Raw genomic sequence first — 15,071 nt, 5'->3', positions numbered from 1 at the left:
TTGCCTCCTTGGACGTAAACAAAGTAGTCCGTGATCTGATGGTCGTTTTTGCCACCCAGCCAAGCTGTCAGTGAATTTTGCTTTTTCTCCAGCGCGAACGACGAAGAATCCCCGATGGATTCCGGAGCCTGTCCCGCGGTGGATCACCAGCAGCAGGAACCCGTTCCGACGATGACGACGTCACCCACCGATCAGCAAGAGGACGGCGGAGGAGGAGATTGTGCCCGCTGTGGCGAATCCAGATCGCTGGACGCGTCCCTGATGGAAGAGTTGAACCAGCAGTACGAGCGACGACTCCGGATCGTCGAGGACCACGGGGACGATCTACAGTTCAAGGTGAGTGCGGCAGCTGGAGCGTGGCCACCGCCACCACGGCAGGTGTAGTAGATACAGACGTCAAGGTCACTGGAGCAAGACGGCGCTCCACTTGTCCACCCCACCTGTGAGAGTAACAGGTGGTCGCGGTCTGGCTGTGATTTGAGGAGGACCTTGAGCGGAGGGGGAGGGGAGACACGGCGGGAGTGTAATAACAATAATAATTTCAATTATAGTACCTGGTACAGGTTTTTCGTCACTCGGAACGGAGATGGCCGTACTAGGTAATATGGATGGGATGTGGAAGAGGATGAATTATGGTGCATCTTAAGAGGCTGGGAACGACTGGAATTAAATTTAATGTGGCTGAAGCGAGTACAGGGTTACTCAGCCAGCTAGGAAGGATAGGCTACGGATATATATTTGTTAAGTCCTCTTTATAGCATCGCAGCTCGGGAGGCACAGGAATACAAAACATAAGAGTAAAACGGGGCAAAAGTACGCTCCAGCTTCTTTGATACTTAATTTAATCATATAAATCTCATACTTGGGGTTTCAACTTGTTTAACGTGAAGACTTCCATCATTGTCATGATTTTTCGTTCAAAGATATAAATTTTGCGTCGCTTTCAATATTTTGACAAAATTCCTTGAACAAGTTGTTTAGAATATTGCCCTACACATGCTGATTCCTTTTGGTAACGATTATCCCATTCCTTGTGAAGTTATGGAAATCGTCATTCATCAATGATTGCCAACTAGGATGTCAATGACTGTGCCACAAAATTATATAAATTTTGAAGCACAATTGATTTAGATCAAAAATTCTTTCAGTGGCTTTAAGAAGGCAACAACCGGCACATGCTGATTTCTTTTGGTGCTGAAATTCGTTTAATTGAATTTAATACAGAATATTTTATAGTGATGATCAATTTTCTTCGAAAATGATCAACGGCTTCACCTTAAGGGTAACTTTTATGTGTTTACAGGGGGATCGAAGCAAGCCGTGCGCGCGTCGTGACGTTTTGAATTTTTGCTCCGCATTTTTTTCGTTTCTAAGTGAATTTTAAGTTTAATATTTTGATTACCCGGGAGGTTCAGAATCGGATTTCGAGTGCTGAGCGACGGAATTTCAAATTGGAGGTCAAAGAGAAGTGTGATTCGTAAACTAGAAGTTCTGTGGCAGTTTTTTTTGGGCAATCAAAACCGATGTCAGGGACCCTCGAGGGTGAGCTTGCCCTAGCTAGAAGCAGAACATTTTGAAGCTGCTGGTGGAAATTTCGGTGCTGTCGGGAGCGATTGATGCTGAATGGTGGTCGAGATGATCGAGTCAAAGATTTGGATTTGTCTCTATGTTTCGTCCAGGATCGTTTTGTTTTATCCCGGTGAGCTCTTTCCTTGTTGGATCTTTGTTTAATTTTCACGGAACGGAACGGACAAAAATATGGGAGTGGCCGTTGCTGACTGGTAACGGAGTTCGCTTTGTAAGCGAATGGTCTTGGGTTCGATGCCCATCTGCTCCCAACGAAAAAGTTTAACACTTGAAATACGTAATATGAACTAAAAATCAGAGTCGCTCGAGGCGGGGTTCGATCCCCCGTTCTATGGATTGATAAGCAAAAATGCTAACCATTGCGCTATCACAGCTTGGTGAGCTTGGACTGGAATTAGGAAAACTGTTACTACCAACTAAATACGCGCTGGGTTTTTGTCCATTTGGCAAGGATCCGGAAGTTCTGAATAACGTTTGAATCCGATTGATGCAAACGTTCTTTAGGGCGGGGCTTGTCGGTTCAAGCTGAGGTACCTCGCGCAAGGCTAGCCTGCGTAGAAATGGGTCACCGAAGCTCGACAGAGCTAACACTTTCCAAATGCCTATGCGAGTTATTTGCATGTATAGAATGTAAATCTAAAATACATGGAAACAACTCAATTTGTAAGAAGCGGCCGCGTGGCTCCGTTTGGTTGGTTGCACACACACACACACACACTTTTATGTGTTTACAAAAATAGAGTGGAAAAATAAAAGTTTGTGTAAGTTAATGGGAAAAGTAACTTTTGAGCAATTCCAGCTCAAATCAGGATTTTTTTCTGGTACTTTTGTACCAGCCCTCTGTCACTGCCGCCATGTTTATGAAACCAAAATATTCGATGACGAACACCAAGAAAACAAAGAAGAAAACGAAGGTGTCTACTGTTAGATTTTGAAAAATAAACAAAGTGTGGGGAACAATTCGAGCCAAACATTTCATTAGGGCACAAAAGCAAAAACCGCGATTCGAGAAAATCGCTTGCAAAAAATGGACAACTTGTTTCAATTCCTATTTAAAAAATAAGCATGACTGATGGTATTTTTACTGATGATTCGATAAAATACACCATTATCCTCAACTCTGCTTTACTGCTTCTTAATTTATGTTGATTTTCGCAATAAAACTCATAATTTTAAAAAATCTCGTTATTAGGCCCTTTTAGCTTTCCAACTGCTGTTCATAATGGGCCCTTTCTAAATGCAATTTCGAAGAGAACTAAAAGGGCACTAAAGCGCTGTCACCGGATTGTTGTTTTGAATGATGTTTATGGGCCCTTTTGTTTAGTTAGAAATAATGAGGAATTCAGTGGAAATTTTGATAATTGGTGAAGTTTTATGATCGAATGGAGCAGATAAGGTATGTGAAACATTAAAATTCTTCAAAAGTGTACTGAACAGCAGCCGCGGGCCGTTTTCAATATTGTATTTCGACGAAGTTTTTTTTCTGCAGAAACCCTTGGTGAAACGTTAACCAAACTTTGTTTTGAAGAGAATTAGTGTTAAGAATGTATGAAAAGTTCACTTTATAACATAGAAAGTTCCTTAACCACGAAAAACTAACGAAAAAGAAAAGGGCACAATTGAACTTTTTTTCTGGTTTGGAGTGAACATTGTTATGTGCCCTTTTGTTTTTTTGATTTTTTCAATAGGAAATTGTTTGCTATCAATCTGATTCTTGGAGGGCATGTAGGGAGTGTACTATGGAGTGGAATAGTGGAATAATCCCAAATGTTTACTTTTTGGTTTTGTGCCCTAATGAAATGTTTGGCTCGAATTGTCGATCCTCGGTCCCCGATTTTCCCGGTCGATTCGAATGTTTCCTTTAATTTGGTTTATCCTCCATTGCTATTGTTGAAGGTTCTTTACTTCTTCTTTCAGAGCAGCTTTCGGTCGGATTCTTGCTCCGAAAAAACAAGAACCCGGCCGGTACCGGTTTTCGGAAGAGGTATAATTTTACTCTGATTCTCCGGCTGCAGCCAGCCAGCCGGCCGATTCAAGAGCTCCTTGGTTTCCGGCCTCATACACACACGATAAACGTCCAGAAATATGCCCAAGATACACAGGACCACTCGCGTGACCACTCGAATCAAATTGTGTAATAATTTTATCACAAAATTATTATTTCTGATTTAGCGCGCCATTCATGTAAACAATCAGAAGACACCAATACTACTTCATCCAAGGCTTTGTTTATGATGGGCTCTTCACACATACTAATGCTCAAACTCTATCCAATGCATTGTTTATGGTGGGCTCTTCACACATACTAATGCGTGGGCTCTTCGAGGTTTTGGTGACTGTCAAACGTTCTAGACATTTACAGTGGTGCCAGGGGGCTGTTTTGTACCCAACCGGACCCTAAGATGACAATTTTCGTGAGTTACGCGTATTCACCAACAGATGGCAAGTGGGCCTCGTCGGAGTCCGTCCATCAAATACGCAACTCAAAGTTTGCATAGGAAATTTTTTTTTCGTAACGGCTTTTGCGGAACGCTCACTTCAACTGTTCTAGACTAATATTTGAACGTGGCATATCTCTAAACAAGTGTCTCAAGAAAATTATTCCAGAATGCTTATTTTGTCATTTTAAACCAAAACAAAGCAAAAACTATATTTATTTAAACTATTCGCCATTTTCAAAAGTTTGGCCAGATAATATCGAAGGCCGCCATCTTAGGCCCACTGGGCCCACAAAACGGGGTACGCTCAGTTTGTATGGGAGCTGTCAACATGCTCCCGGGCTGTTTGTACCCGACCCTCTCCGATTTCAATGAAACTTTGTAGACATGTTATCCTAGGCCTATATAAGCCATTGTTGTGTATATGGAGCCAATAGTACTCGAAAATAACTTTTGAAAAGGGCGTAATCTGTAAGCCCTTACCTTACATCCAATTGAAATGCTGTCAAAGGCAGATATAAGCTAATTACAAAGACAGATACAGTAATTTTTAAATTACAAAATACAAAAATATTTAAATACCTTACGCCCTTTTCAAATGTTATTTTCGAGTACTATTGGCTCCATATACACAAAAATGGCTTATATAGGCCTAGGATAACATGTCTACAAAGTTTCATTGAAATCGGAGAGGGTCGGGTACAAAAGTACCAGAAAAATTCCTGATTTGAGCTGGAATTGCTCTTTTTGCAATTCCGTAGTGAAACTACTTACTTTTCCTGTCATTCTTGAACGACGAAATAGCCTACTTTTCTGTACCGAAAATAACAGAATCGAATAGCAACACTTTTCAAAATAAATGCTGAAAAGTTCTACTTTTCAGCGTTCAAATGGGTGCTGAAAAGTTGAACTTTTCGGCACTTGTTTCGAAAAGTAACACTTTTCAACATTTTTTTATTTAAACGATTTATTGACAAAATACATGAAAATTTGACATAAAATTTCACTCAGTGTGTGTTTTTTGGAATTGCAAAAAATGTTGTATGGAACTCGTTGCAAAACTTAATTTTTTCAGCACTCTTCGTATTTATCCAACTCGGTGAACCTCGTTGGATAAATGTACGGCTCGTGCTGAAAAAATCCTCTTTTTGCAACTTGTTGCATAAACTACTATTTTGCCATTATAATCTAATTTTTGATGTTTACATAAAAAGGTTTACAAAATTTCCGGTTAAATATTTTTTTAACTAGTGTTTAGATTAGCTAATTACATACCTTACTAACCATTAATTTTTTAAAATTCCTCTTCTTCTAAATTACTAATATAATTTTTCCCAAAAAAACGCACTAAAATTTTCATACATTTTTGTATGAAGAAAACTTAATCACATTTCTAGATAAATTTTTAAAACAACCTATTCGTCATGGGTTTCCTATGCAGATAGGACCTTTTGAGAATTAAATCTAGATTTGATAATTTTAATTTCTAATATTATTGATTCAAAATAAATGGACAAAAGTATTTCTAGCATAATCGGACAAAACAAACCTTTGCACAAATAGCAAGGTTTCTCTCCCTATAAATTAAACTTTAGTTATACAAATACTAATAAGTACATGTAATTGCCTTTTTCTCAAGATCCAACTTCATGTTTTTTTGATACTGGATATAAAAATTGAAATTTTGACAGATTTCGCTATGCTAGGAACCGGTGATTTTAGCGGATTGTAGACTGGACTTTGTCATGTGATGTGACTCAAGTTGTCGATGACTTGATAATTGTGAATAAAACCAATTCCATCTGAAGCAGATTCTCACCACCACGATAGCGTCCATTGTCCTTCACCGTTCACCAAGGACATAGAAAGGGGTTTGGAAGACGGAAAGTGTTGATGCTCCTTTTTTTAAGTGGATAAGAGAAAATCTCCTCGGTATCTCCAAAAAAGTTTTGCTTGCAGTTGGACTGTATTAGGGAAGGATATGCTATACACAAACGTCCTCGAGAGTTTAACATTCAAAACATTAAACATTCCATCCTCACCCAGGTCCAGCTGTTCAGCGACTGGATCAAGCAGCTGCGCACGATGAACCTGGACCTGGTGGAGGCGATCCAGAACATCCAGGACACGTGCCGCACGCGGCTGGAGCAAATGCGCGACATGTACCGCAAAAACGAGGCCCGCTTCGGGCCGGAAGCGGCCAAACGGCTCGAGGGTGACCGCAGTGCCCTGCTGGAGGTCATCCGGAGGGCGTACACCACCGGTAGCTGGGACATTAGCGGCATTGAGTTCTTCAACGTGAGCATCGAGGAGCTGTTTGGAAGTCGCGGTGATGCGGCGAAGGTGAAGGTGGAGGAACCGACCATATCGGTGAATCTGGCCGTTTCGTCAAACTATCCGATTGAGAACGCCCAGGTGGAGGAGCTGCGGCAAGAGCTGGACGCGAAGGAACGGTGGGTGTTGAGGCAAACGAGGTTGAACTTGCGATTCATTGTTTTATTTTAACTTTTAGACAAATCAAAAACCTGGAACAGCTGTTGGAGGAAAAGTTCCATCAGACGGAGAGTGAATTCGATACGGATTCCAACATTCGGTCGGCAGATTGTGATTCCAACAGTAAGCCAATGTTGGATCAGCTGAGACATATGATGCAGGAAAAGAACCAAGAGTTGGAGCAGCGATCGCTGCGTATTGATGAGATGAGCAAAGAAATAGATCTCCTGAATAACTCGTTGGAATCTTTGAAGGATTCCAATAAGGTAAAAAAAGTTAGGTTTAATGTTGGAACGAAACTTCAAGCAACCTTATTTTAGCTTCACTCCCAGTCGGACACCAAATTGCTGCAAGAGTTGCAGAACGTCTCTCGTGCAAACTCGGAGGAATTGGACGCCACCAAGCGGGAAAACGCCGAGCTTCGCAAGCAAATCAACACCTTGAAAAACCAGCTAGATTCACAGGTAAGCTCATTAGCTTTGATGAAACATCTTGAAAATGTTAAATATTTCGGCTCTGGCCACCGAACTCAGTCAATTGTCGACAACCGGTCGCTGGTCGACGAGGTGAAGAACCACTACGACCGTAACCGGCAGCTCGAGCGGAAGCTGCGCAAGTGTGAACAGTCGCTGGCGGAGGCGAACAGCGCCGTAAGCCACCGGAACAAAGTGATTGACCAGCTGCGGCAGGAGCGGAACTGCCTGAAGAAGGTACCGGATTTGTTCTTTTGTGTCTTCGTTTAGTTGTTGTCGTTGGTGGTGGTTTTGCTAGCTTGTTTGGTGTTTGTCCTTGTTTGGGTTGTCTCACACCTACTAACCGGGGTTGTGTTCCTGTACAGATTGTGAAGACTGGGGAAATCTTTGGCAGCTACAACCGTCTTGGCGAGGAGAGTTGTGCCTCGAGCGTTAAGGAAACGGTGTCGGTTTCGAGCTGTGAGCGAAACAAGAAGGGTGCCAGAAAGAGCGATAGCGTGGGCGATCATTGAAGCAATTTTTGAAAAGTTTTTTTTTCTTATTTTCTCGATGATGTTTTATTTGAAATATATCTTCCAGTCTTGAAATAGGTTTTTATTCACACGTAGAATATTTATTCAATAAAAGAATAAAATGCAAAATATCAAATTCCAAAGCAACTTCTAAAAAAAATCCTCATGCGAAGTTTGATTAAACTCGGGTCCTTTTGATGTGAAACCTGCTGGTTTGGCATGAATATATTTGACAAGCAATTTTCCTATCGATACCAGTGCTGTTAAACGTTTAAATTAACGACGATACATCCTATGGTTTGCCAAATTTTAAGTAGTAGGTGCTATAAGAAAAACAATATAAAACTCAACAAGATTAATAAATGCAAGCTTAAATACTAAAAATGAAATAAAAAAAAAAACAAAATGAAAAAAGTACAACATAAAATTCTTCAAGAAATTGGCTAATTTAGTGTATTTTTTTTGTATTTTTATGAGCAAAGAAGCCATTTTGTGTCATTGGTTCACCCATCAAATTTTGGCAGCTGTCCATACAAAGATGGTAAATATTCCAAAATCTGGATTATTAAAAAAATGGTTCACGGAAAAAATACAAAGCCGCAATTTTTGAGGCAAAGAAACATATTTTTTTTTATTTTTTGAAAAAATCATTTTTTTAAATTGAAATTTGTCTCGATTTTTTTTACTTCAGTATTTCACAGATTATTTGATGAAGTGCACCGTTTTCATAATACATAGTTTTTTTTTATTATTCTTATAAAGTTTTTCAGCCGGAGGCTGGTTTAACCTTGGGTTCATCTCTTCTTTCAAGATAGTTTAATTTTAACTGAAAAGTACTAATTTTTCGATTTTTTTTAAAGTGACTATGACTTCCAATCTTGAAAATATTTTTCGCGTAATGTTAAATAAATACAAAAAAAAAAAATGCTTAAGAGACATTGAATATTTGACCATTAATTGCTGAAATTATGCGAATAAAAGAAATAGAAACAAGAAACAAAACAAAATTTAATTTTTTTAGTGTCTTGCGTAATAGTGAATATCAAACCTTTTAAAAATAGTCTTGCTTCCAAATTTCAAAAAATATTTTTTTTCGAAAAGGTTACATTTTTAAACTACCTTGAAACGGTGCCCTTTATCAAAAAATATGTAAAGGACTTTTCGATTGCAATTTTGATTATGCATTAAACATTGAAATCATGTTTTTTTCTGGTAGTGAAAATATACCCTTTCTAATCAAACACCTATCTTCGTCATATGGAGAATTTAATGCTCAATTAAAACTCCAAAAATACTATTTAGTAGCAACAGCACCGTCTTGAATAAGCACGCAAATATATGCCACTTACTGGCCAAAAGATCAAATTTAATGCACTTTTGATCATAATTTCAATTTTTTGAGACCATTTCTTATCATTTTGTTGGCACACACATCCACACGCAAGATGAGAGCTTAACTGCTTAACGAAAGTCGCCATCAATATTTTTTACTTGCGCTAACGTTTTCAAAGCGCTTAGGACATGAAATTGCTTCCAACTACCGGCAACATGATCTTTTGAACATTAGTTAGTCGCTCTCTTGAAAAATAATCCCGAAAAATGTAAATAATTACCAAGCGCCATAAAAAAAAACAAACGCGCCAAGTCTTTGGACGTTTGACTTTTGACGACCTATTCCAACAGAAGTCTGAAGAAAACCGAGCGAGAAGCGAAGCCAAATAACGAACAAAGGGTGGCCACCAACACCACTAGCAGCGCCTGATGGTGTGAGTCAGTGATGCCAGGAAATGTTCTCTATAAATGATACTTTTCGTGAGTGTTCGCTTAAAATTTCATCACAAATGACAGTACTAAGTAGACCCAAAAGAGCGCTGGAAGAAAAAAGCACTAAGCTGAAAATAGAAAAATGGGCGTTGCCCAAAGCATTCTCGTCTGATTAGAATACATTTGGGAAATATTTTTTTTAAATGCTTGTAAAAGGAAAAGAATAACTTTTAGTAAAAGTGAAAATAAACAGAAATGCTCTACTCGTTGGTGTACTTGGTTTTAGTAAATTTCAAGGAACACTCCAGATTATCCAGCATCATTCAAACACGACCGCTTATTAGGATTAAAATGGGTATATTTACCCTAAAATTTAAAATTTTTCCGAAAAAAACCACAATCTTATCAAAAATTAATAACTCAGCGGCATTATTTTTATCCATACGTTTCTATAGAGATCTCCACGGATTCTCTCACGCACACCATGTTTCTGTGTTAGTATTTGTATTTAAAGTATTGTTTTGGTTTTGATCGATTGTGATTGGCTGAATTCCAAGCAGCTGATTTTGTTTACACTATTTACACGCAGACATAGGCAAATCGAGTAGACAAATCGCCTGTAAAAACCAGCTGTTTTCCACGTGCTCGTGGTATAACAAAGGGCACAGCTGATTTTGACAGACGAATCATTCTACTCGATTTGCCTATGTATGCGTGTAACTTAACTTCAAACTAACACACTCTCGCCCGTGGATATCTCTATGGCTCGAAAGGTGTTCCCAGAAACATAAAAAAATCTCATAATAAATGAATTTTGCGAAATTGATTTTATTCCTTAAAAAAAGTCTAATTTAAAATTCTTCTAACTTTGCTGAAGACACCAAACCGATAAAAAAAATCCTTGAAAAAAAAACTTCAGATTTCCCATTTCCGGTTTTGGTGGAGAATTGTTCAGTAGAAGTAAGGTTTGTAACTATTGGAAAAAATTGTCCAAAATAACTTCATGAACATGCATTGAACAAAAATGTTAAGCAGTAGAATATAAACTAAAAATGCAAATTGTTGGAAGCAGATATTTCAACTAACCTCGATGGTAGTACTTGCAAGTTAGTCTTGCTTATCATAATAACCTTCATCTCAATCTCATCTCCCCCTTAATTTCCAGTGCATTCCTCCGGCCGCGCTCGAATCGATGGCCCTGGTCGACTCGCTCGCCTCCGAATCGTGTACCTCCCTGGGCAGTGGCAGTTCCGGCTCGTCCGTCGAAACGGTCGTCCACTCGAGCGATCTCAAGTCGAAGCTGCTCGAGCTGCAAGCGGTACGAGCCGGCCAGGACAACGTGATTGCCGAGCTGCGCGGCAAGCTGAACGCCAACGAGAGCGAGCTGAGAGCGCTGGTAGGGGTGGTGGAGAGTTGCGCGGTAGGGCAGAGGGTGCTGATTTTGGTTTGTTTTTGTTTTTTTTTGTTTTTCAGCACAACGATTACGACAACAACGAGCGCAAGTTGTTTTTAATACGCACGGAGATTGTGAGACTGATTAGAGCTACGAGGGAGAACTTTAGCAAGTCCGGTATCACCCTAGCGTACAGCGTTCGAGCGTTGGAGGAGTTCCTGTCGCAACCGTTGATTGGTGTTAACTTGTCCGATTTTACGCTAGACGAGAAGGATCAGGCCATCTTGACCTGTCTGCAGCAGCATCTGGGAGCGATCGTGCAGGTGTTTCTGCAGTCGCTGGAGAATCAAAGCGAAATACGGGCAGCCCTGGAGGATTCCCGTCAGGAGATCATGTGTAAGGCCTTTAATTCTGGTAGAATTACCCTCCGATCGTAAATTTCCCATTCCCCTGGTTGCAGTGCTGCAGCAAGAAAACCGCAAAAACCAACAGCTCATCGAGCTGCTAAAGGCGGAGGATCAGCAGCAGCTAGACGAGGAGGGAGATTCCGCGACCACCCTCGAGGACAAGGAAACATCAATCGATTCCGACATCATGAGCAGCGTATCGTACGAACAGACGGTGAGTCATCGTCAGGGTTGGAACCTTGCTGGCGGTTAGTCGCATCGCCATTCAATGGATGTTTTTTTGTGTGTTTGCGTACTTTTTGTTGCAGATAACCGAATCGCTTGCAGCTCAGCGCGCCCGAATGCAGCATGTTCTCAGAGACATGGCAAAAGAGATTTCCTATCTGGTACGGATTCGTTTGTTTGTTTACCACTTGATGTTCCCTTTCACCTTGTGTGTATGTGTGCACTTTGCTATTTTCAACAGGTTAAAGTAGTTGCTCTTAAATTCTGATTGCGTAGCGCGTTTGTTGTTTATCCCAATTATATCCCCACTCTTGAGCTGGTTGGTGGGTAAACATAACACTCGGGGTTCGCACCTTGTTGAAAAGATGCTTCACATTTCGAATTTTTTTGTTAAATGAAATTTGAACTACGATTTTGTGTGAAATAGGAATTGGTTTGCTACGCAACATAGAAGGTATTGTTTTGATTCGCTCTATGTTAAACTAGTGTTGTTGGTGTTAAGGAATTTGATTGGATATTTTGTGAATGAGAGATTAGTGAAAAGTTCTCTTTCGAGTACCCTCTCAGTCGAAAAAAAAACATCTTTTAATAAAAAAGTCTTTCAAAACTTGTACATACCAACAAAAAATCAGCCTAAAAAGCCAACAAATAATGTTGTGTCAAATTTTAGAATACTGTGAAAATGCCAAAAAATTGGGCATTTCTAATGTTTTCACATTCACTGACGTGAAAGAGATGCACTGATCGTATCCAAATCCACATAGACCCATTTGCATTTTTTGTGGCATGAATTTGCCAAAAATTAAAACTTTTTTTTGTGTTATGAAAAATAACTTTTAGTAATTTTCGTGAGTTTCTTTGTCATATTGGTCATGCCGACGGTGTTGTGCTATCTTGTCCTATGTCGCTTATTGACGTTCCAAGAATAATGCGTTTGAATGTTTTACCTTGAATAAACAAAAAAATTGTGCACGCAATGTAAACAATAAAAAAAAACCCGATTTAATATCACCAGAGGGGATATAGAGTAGCAGGCTAGCTTCTGCGGTTATAATGCTACAAAATTTCGGTCGAGGCGTTCGAAATTGAACACTTTTGTCTTTTTCATATATCCGTGAGCCACGTTTCGTGGGTCTCGTGGCGCAGGGGTAGCGGCTTCGGCTGCCGATCCCGATGATGCTATGAGACGCGGGTTCGATTCCCGCCTTATCCACTGAGCTTCTATCGGATGGTGAAGTAAAACGTCGGTCCCGGTTTCTCCTGTCTCGTCAGAGGCGCTGGAGCAGAAATCCCACGTTAGAGGAAGGCCATGCCCCGGGGGGCGTAGTGCCAATAGTTTCGTTTCGTTTCGTGAGCCACGCTAATATAGAGCCTTTCTTACAAAATGATGAAACTCCGACAAATATATTGATGCAATTATTTTTTCAGAAACAAAATGATACCACTCAGTGAGAATTTTACCTAAAGCTTCGAATATTTTCAGGCTAAACCTCGAATACCATTTTTTTTTTAATTTCAGAGGTACATTTTGGGTCGCAAGGTATTAAAAATTAATTAAAAAAAACAATCCAATACATTATTAGAAAAATATAAAGGGTACTCAGTCTTTAATGTTAGTCTATGATTAACTTAAAAAACTATGTATCGCTATTGTACTTTGTCGATCTACCATGAGAAGCCAAAAGAACACTTTCACGCGCAGCGTAAAACGCGCAAACGTGCTGGCGTCTATGCTTCGACTTGACAACTTGTCGATCTTTCGAGCGAGAACGAGCCGGGACTTTGAATTTTATGTTCAGTCAGGGCCGTAGCCAGGATTTTTGTTCGGGGGGGGGGGCTTGGGTGCAAAAATTCAAGGAGTATAAAAATCAGCAAATCATTTATACCATCACTTGGTTTGTGGTATAATTATTGAGATGAATTGTAAAATTTTAATGTAATGTATGCAAAAAAGTTTTCGAAGATTTTCATATTAAGTTATCAATGTATTTATTGAAGAAACTCGGTCGTCATTTTTTTTTCTTTATTTTAACAGCTAGTTTGTATTAAAGGAGTAGAGAAAGTGTTTTTTTTTTTACATTTTCTTGAATTGTTTAATTGTAATCCAATTTCGTGATAAACTTCGCTAAATTTAAAATATACTAAACTTGAATCAAATTTTTGAAAGCATATATTTTTTTAAAAGAAATATCGATTTATCTAACCATAAGTATTATGTTTTCTGTATTTTATACTGAGAGAAATTTTAAACCGTCTGGATTTACATTTTCAGCTGTGTGATAATTGTCATGGTTTATCTAACATTTTTCATTTTTTCTAGCACAACATAAAACTCATAACTGGAATATTTGTTTTTCTTAAAATTTTATAAACAAACTTAAACAATGTTTTATTTTAATTGTTCTAAGCTATTGAAGCCATTTCATATTTTGCGAAGCTCCTGGTGCTCTCAAAAATAAATAATTTTAATGAAATACAAAAAAATATAATCGTTGAAATTTCAGCTTCTGAAGTGTCTCCATGGCAACAAAAAAAAATTACGTCGAATCTCAAGTTTACATCAACTGAGTTTACATGTGATTCATTTTTTCCGTGTCGAGTAAATTCACATTTTTTTTCTGTGTAGGCCTATAATAAATATATATTTGAAGAAAAAAAAATCAGTGCCGGTGTTTAATTTTAATGTATTAAAGAATTAAGATAAAATGTATTAAATTAATTTTTAACGCCAAAATATTCACTGGAAGAGTTGTTAATAATGCATATGTAACCATTTTTAAATGCATATGTAACCGTTAAAATTTTCCTCGATTGCATCAAACATTAAAACGAATCATGTTTAACTTTAATATTCCGACTAAACGCCATTTTCAAATTCATTACTCATTGTATTCTGAAAATTGGTCCAGAATTTGAGCAAAAATAAAATTTTAAAACATGACAAAAAAATTTAATCAGATCTCAATTCTAAAGATAATTTTTTAATAAAATTTTAATCTTTATACATGTTTAATAATTTAGGATTGTAACCATTTATTAAAATCGATGTTTGTTCAAGCAATATCTTGACTCTAGGAACAAAATCCTGCACATTTTATGGTTTAGAAATTTTATATTTACGAAACCTTGCTAAATTAAAAATAAAGAAAACTTTTTGTAAGAATTCATAAATTGATTAGTTTTATCCTGTAAATCTAATCTTAGTCTGCACTTGAATTCAAACATACCAATATTCGAAGCATCAAAAAATAAGATTATTAAAACATAATTTATTGAAATGATTGAAAATTATTTTTTGAATATCTTTATTTAAAAATGATAAAAAATGTTTTTTTTTTATAATTTAAGGATTTTTTTAGATGTAATTATTTTATATTTTTTTATGTATTTGATTTTTTTCATTTTTGGAATTTCTGATTTTTTTGAAATTATCATGTGTAATTATTATCTTAAATTTTTGTTTTAAAAGTAAAGAATACTTTATGTAAGAATTCTTAAATCAATTACATTTTTCCTGTAAATCAAATCTTAGTCTGAATTTTGCTACAAGAACTATATTTTACTTTCAAACGAAAATTTTAAAAAATGTCCTGTAGTACGGAGACTCTTAAAACTCCATACAAAAAAATCTCAAGGAACGGTCAAGAAAAGGTTTACGAAAAGACTTCTCTCTCTCTCTCTTCTTGAAGCCACTGAAAGAATTTTTGATCTAAATAAAATGTGCTTCAAAATTTATATAATCGTTACCAAAAGGAATCAGCATGTGTAGGGCACTATTC

General features: G+C 37.9%; 1 protein-coding gene across 5 annotated transcripts in view; it reads left to right on the top strand.

The window, feature by feature from the left end:
- Positions 1–15,071, top strand: part of LOC120416079 (putative uncharacterized protein MYH16) — a 46,361-nt gene continuing 31,290 nt past the window's right edge. For 4 of the 5 annotated variants that reach the window (XM_039577755.2, XM_039577753.2, XM_039577756.2 and 1 more), the window contains exons 1-9: positions 1–336; positions 6,072–6,478; positions 6,538–6,784; positions 6,839–6,982; positions 7,052–7,228; positions 10,433–10,663; positions 10,741–11,056; positions 11,121–11,281; positions 11,376–11,453. In XM_039577755.2, the coding sequence (XP_039433689.1) occupies positions 115–336; positions 6,072–6,478; positions 6,538–6,784; positions 6,839–6,982; positions 7,052–7,228; positions 10,433–10,663; positions 10,741–11,056; positions 11,121–11,281; positions 11,376–11,453 (1,983 nt within the window). In that variant the 5' untranslated portion in view covers positions 1–114. The remainder of the gene's footprint in view (positions 337–6,071; positions 6,479–6,537; positions 6,785–6,838; positions 6,983–7,051; positions 7,229–10,432; positions 10,664–10,740; positions 11,057–11,120; positions 11,282–11,375; positions 11,454–15,071) is intronic. The other variant, XM_039577754.2, reaches the window with a different exon arrangement.

This window comes from Culex pipiens, chromosome 2 (genome assembly GCF_016801865.2).
Source record: "Culex pipiens pallens isolate TS chromosome 2, TS_CPP_V2, whole genome shotgun sequence".
In the NCBI taxonomy this organism is placed as follows: domain Eukaryota; kingdom Metazoa; phylum Arthropoda; class Insecta; order Diptera; family Culicidae; genus Culex; species Culex pipiens.
The sequence above is the reverse complement of the archived record's forward strand: the minus strand, read 5'-3'. Positions and strand labels throughout refer to the sequence as shown.